We start from the raw sequence: 5,133 nt of genomic DNA, 5'->3' as shown, positions 1-5,133 counted from the left end.
CCATCATGAGGGGAATTCGAAAACTACTTCTATTACTGACAACTCTTAAACTCTAACTACTTAATAAATACAACAAAGTGTTGACTGGAGTTTTTAGAGATCTAAATCAACTATGACTCTAACTCTACAACAGCCTTGGTCTACAATCATGTTCGTTCTCTGACATCTGGTTCCCTTTGGCGGTGGCTGTGATGGACCTTTAATGCTTTATGTTTCTCTTCAATATCACACGTTTTCCATTGTCCTGAAACATAGGAAATTATCCCTGTTTTACTGGTCTTTGGTTTACCTCAAAATGTTCGAATCCAAAGAAGCATGTCCTTTATCCTTTAATTACCCAAAATAGAGCAGACTGCCACGTCCTTGATGTGCTATCCACCGTTTTCATGTACCTGTGTGATGACAAAACCTTTCAAAAAGATTTGCCGCTTTGTCAATCATAATTGATCAACTGAATTGTAACATGCAGCTACAGCAGTTTCGTAGCGCGCTACGAAACTGCTGTGTAATTTCAAAAACACAGTCTTCCTTTCATAGCTAAATGATCGTCACTGTTCATGGCTTAAGCACCTTACTCCCTTGATCATTTTGACAAGATTTGCTTGCAACTTTTCAAGAAACAGATATTTCTCCTGAGGAAAAGATGCAATGACACCAATAACACCATTCACTGTTCCAAATATAACTGTATGAATCTGGCTAGTACCTCACGTGAAAATTGTATAGGCATCTTCTCTTCAGGTGCAAGGGGATGTGCTAATATAGTTCCCTCTGGGGGCTCCACAAAGAAATAGCACATTCCTCCATATAATACTTTCTTCAATGACATTCTGACATCAATATCATTCTCTCCAGGTCTAATCACATCAAACTGAAATCCTAACTTCTTCCCTGCCTTTAAAAATTTACTTCACACAGCTGGTGATTTGGACAAAGGTATGGGAACAACCATCATCTGAACTATGGCGAAACTTGCACTCTGCACCTCTTTCACATTTACCCTTACTGATAAAATCGAAGCATGCACCTTCTGAGAACGGATCTTTGTTACCTACAAACTGCTGAGGCTGATTGGCGAAAGCAGCTTGTTCTATTGGTCCATTTTCTTCCTTATCATTATCAGGGACCTCTGAATGCCCTCTAAGAGCAAGAACATCATTCAGAACTGAACCCTGCCCTAGAAGCCATTTGGTGTAATATTGAAGTCATTTGTAGCTCGAGTGACATTCTGTATATTCAACGAAACCATTTCACCATGTTCTCCATCAGGGTATTCAGTTTTGTTCACTTGAGAGGATGAAGCAGAACAGCGTTTACATCTTCTGCTAATGTTTTTCTCAAAGACTTTACAAAGTACATATGATTGCTGCACAGTATTTGAATTGCTATCGTTGCAATAATCAAGAATGTACTCATGCATCTGCCAATTGGTTCTTTCTCCATGGCGAACACGCCCTCTGTAGAAAACTAAAGTCTTCTTAATCCCTAGAACTTCAGAGGATGCAACAATAGTTCGGTTTTTTCGAGTGACCTTTCAGTAACCCAGCTTGGTCGCTCGAACTTTCCTTGGTCCAATAGGGTATTCCGCCTTTTTGGGGCTTGAAAAAAAAAATAACCCTTTCAAATTTCTTCCTTTCAGACATGAGTTGTCAGGCAAATCCCATGGTTCGCAGTCGTATGGATTGACCTCTGAAATGACACTGCAAGGTTGAGGGCACCCATATACTTTTCTTTTCAGATAGTAGGTGAACAATTCTTCACCCGTCGGGTGAAAGCAGAATCCAGGTGGCTGAGAACTGTTCTCCATCTGGATCTTCAAAGCTGAAAATCAAAACAATGTCTCTACTGCTCATTGCCCATGACAAGGAACCGCTCACATTTTCACCTGTTATAAAGGCCCTAGCGCCCAACAACATCAACTGATTTGTTCTTCTAATTGTGTTTCATGAACAGGTCAGAATACCACATTGAAATAAAACAGATAATCGAACCCACTGGACTATTCGTGTCAAGATAACTGTATCCTGAGGCACGCAAGCCTGATACAGTTATTGCATTGCTCTTTTGATTGATGCCAGCAAGCAACTTTCCATTAAATGCATTCAGATAGTAAACAGAACCCTTTATCTCCTTCTCAGCAACAACTGCAACATGTGTCAGTACCACAACACCTAACGATCTAATGATGAGGATAAGCGGTCGGATATGATAGACGAAGTGTATAGGCTGACAACTGTTGATGGATTTTGATGGATATGGCAGCTGTGAAAGAATGGCTATGGATTCGAACAAATCCCAATTTCGTAGCGCAGCCAGTGCAAAATATGAATTATGCGCTACGAAATCACCTAAAACATGTTGCGCTGCGAAACTGCTAAAAAGGATTTATGTGCTGCAAAACCACTTTAAAATGATTACAGGCGCTACGAAATCACCTAGACAATTTTGGCTTTGAAATGAGTTTGGACATATGATATCCATGTGAGATGTGAGACCAATGATAGACTAAAACAGAGAATTGACCCCTTTATACATACCAACATTACTCTTAACAAGACTCCTATTCAAACTATTTAGACTCTAAAACCAGATGAAAAGACTAGACCCAAAATTGACACCAACCCTTTGGCAAACAATTGAACTGATGTGAACAATTTAAAATTTTTCTTGAGTGATAACACATTCCCTGCTTCGTCATGGTGGCATGGCAAGAGCAGGCATCCATTGGTGATCGTGTACCTCGGGCTCCTCCAGCCATCAACGGTCAGGATTGCGGATGGTGAATCTAAGGGTCGAGCATTGACCTGGGGTTTTGTGTTTGTTTATCTGGGTGGTATGGCTCATTACCTCCATTCTGCTTGGATGCTCGTTCTCACTCTGTCTGCTTCATGCCGCATTCAACCTATGTGTGAACCAGTATTTGTAACCAGGGTTCGAGTGCCGGAGCTGGTCTACTTAACTTCCAAGCAATTTATGTGCTGTTCTGTAAGTGCCTTATATAATTTACTTTCTCCTGTCTCTGTAAATTCGGTTTTTATGCTTACAATACTTCGTCCAAACCCTAACAATCTTCCCTCTAGTTTTACATGTTTCTGGATGGAAGATGGAGGTTGCAGCCAGAGAAGGCCGGTTTGGCATGGTTGAATGGCCGCGGCTAACTGGGTTGCTCACATCCATCGTGGAATACCGGGTAAGCACCAAAACTCTGGTTTGGCTTGTCTGAGGAGAGTTCACTCTACACAGTTCTGTTATCTCAAGGATTGTAAAACGCTTCTCTTTTCTTTTGGTTTTAGCTGCAGAGGTGGTTGTTACTGTGCCTGGAACAGATTTCCTCTACGGTCTCTTTTTGATGGTATAAAAGTTTGAAGCCATAGGCTCTCTTGGCCCGAGGCTTGGCTATGCTGTTGTATGTTCAGGCAAAAGTTTCCTTGGTTGAAATCTATTGTATTAATGTGGTCATCTTTTGAGATCTACTTTGTAAATTATAATAAGTCTCTGTACATTGTTCTGGTGTATATCTGGGTTTACATTTTTTCTTCCCAGTTTATATGAGCACTTGTATCTGGACTAAGTTTTTCCTTCGTTAAATTTCTACTCAACAAAAGCCGAGCCCATAATGGTTTCCAGCATGGATTCTTAGACTCGACTTCTGAATTTTGTATCAATTTTCAAGTAATGAACAGTCGTATTATTGTTTTCTAGTGACGGCTCTGTGATACTTATCTTGTTTATGATTTTGCACTTAAGTTTATTCCAAGGTTCAGAGTTCTATTATACATGTTCTATGTTGAAACCAGCAGGTTCTGTACTGTCTAATTACCACCGAGATATTCCATTTAAAAGGTCGTTGTTGGTTCATTTTAATCATCTGAGCATTTCCTTTGCAATGATACTCTTTCAAGTTACCTTAGGGTTACGACAAATCACCATTTGTCTGCCTGTAGGTGGAAATACGTTCATTATTTGACAACCCTCTCACGGTTCATCCTAAACTAACGGTAAGGAATTCCTTAGTGGCTCGGTCTCCCTTGCCGGAGCACTGCCATTCTAGTGGCGTATTTCTTAATGCTTAGTTTATTTCCTGAATTGTCTGTCTTTAGTTTACTCAACATGCACAACCTCCTATATGGAACCTAGGGTTTGGGGACTCGGCCCAAATCACATTGTCTCCAAGTTTTTAATACACCCTTCGATGAGTATTGTGGTTTCATTTTTTTCGTTCAGAGTACGATAAATAGATAGATATAAGATACTATAGGACCTGCCCACACTTTTAAGCATTGACTGCTTAAACACTGTTATTCCGGTAATCTGAAATGTGTCTATTCCTTTTTTGCTTAGCAAAGCAGTTTCGTAAACAGTTTAACTTCTAATGTGTTATTGTGTTCACACGCTCAGTGAGCTAAGTTCGCAGACTTTGACCCCTACCCTAAATTTGTTTTTCTTTTTTCCATGGTCACTACTACCAAGCCATATTCCCTAACATCTCACCTGGTATTAACAAATAAGAAAGAGAGCACATTTTGCCTTACAATACCCTACTAAATACAGAGAAATAAACTGTAGCTTTACTTCTCACTTCTGAACAGTTTGCAGAAAGAATAATTAATAGATTACCCGGGTGATTTGCGTTACTTACCTAGTCTTTCCAGCGGTAAGGACTCCTCAGAGGTTCACCTGGTACGCTGTTGTTCCTTGTCGACCCAACCACAAGATTCGTCTTTTAGGACCAAAATCTCCCCCCTAGCTGTCTTGCAGGACCAACATCCTCAGCAAGAGCGTTTGCACAATGTGCTTGGCTATCTAGTCATCACCAGAGTTAGCCTTTTTTCCTTTTTCTCTGCCTGTCCCTACAGCGCAGATTTTTGCCTCTCCCCACTTCCTTTTCTTCAGAAGCCTTTTCAGTTAAGGGAGGCAGTTAGGGTTGCAATCTCAACAACTGTCCTTTTTCCAACTTCCTCCTCAGAAGTTTTTTTTTTTAATTATTATTCCAAGAACATTTCTTTATATTCTTTTAAAAACAAATAACAACCAAACTATTCAATTTCAAACAACTAATAATGTCATATTTAGTTCTATCTTTTATCACAGTAACAATCAAATATTTACATTTTTCCAAGACATCACACAAAT

General features: G+C 39.9%; 1 protein-coding gene across 1 annotated transcript; it reads right to left on the bottom strand.

Annotated features, from left to right (window-relative positions):
- Positions 1 to 1,177: 1,177 nt before the first annotated feature.
- Positions 1,178 to 2,758, bottom strand: LOC149194288 (NAC domain containing protein 50-like). Its single transcript, XM_089407618.1, has 4 exons — positions 2,740 to 2,758; positions 1,992 to 2,144; positions 1,642 to 1,821; positions 1,178 to 1,491 (listed from the first exon to the last, which is right to left on the bottom strand). The coding sequence occupies exons 1-4, from the start codon at positions 2,756 to 2,758 to the stop codon at positions 1,178 to 1,180; spliced, it is 666 nt and encodes a 221-aa protein (XP_089263744.1).
- Positions 2,759 to 5,133: the final 2,375 nt, after the last annotated feature.

Source organism: Pinus tabuliformis, chromosome 2_2 (genome assembly GCF_031772625.1).
Source record: "Pinus tabuliformis cultivar Carrire ecotype Pingquan chromosome 2_2, CPIR1, whole genome shotgun sequence".
Classification (NCBI taxonomy): Eukaryota; Viridiplantae; Streptophyta; class Pinopsida; order Pinales; family Pinaceae; genus Pinus; species Pinus tabuliformis.
This window is presented reverse-complemented; position numbering and strand designations above follow the sequence as displayed.

Bases quoted from the DNA above. Each gene is read 5' to 3' on its own strand.
- LOC149194288 (XM_089407618.1), bottom strand. The intron at 1,822-1,991 runs GTTCGATTATCT...TTTGATTTTCAG, and splicing joins TGACACGAATAGTCCAGTGG to CTTTGAAGATCCAGATGGAG. The intron at 1,492-1,641 runs GTCTGAAAGGAA...CATCCTCTGAAG, and splicing joins GGATTTGCCTGACAACTCAT to TTCTAGGGATTAAGAAGACT.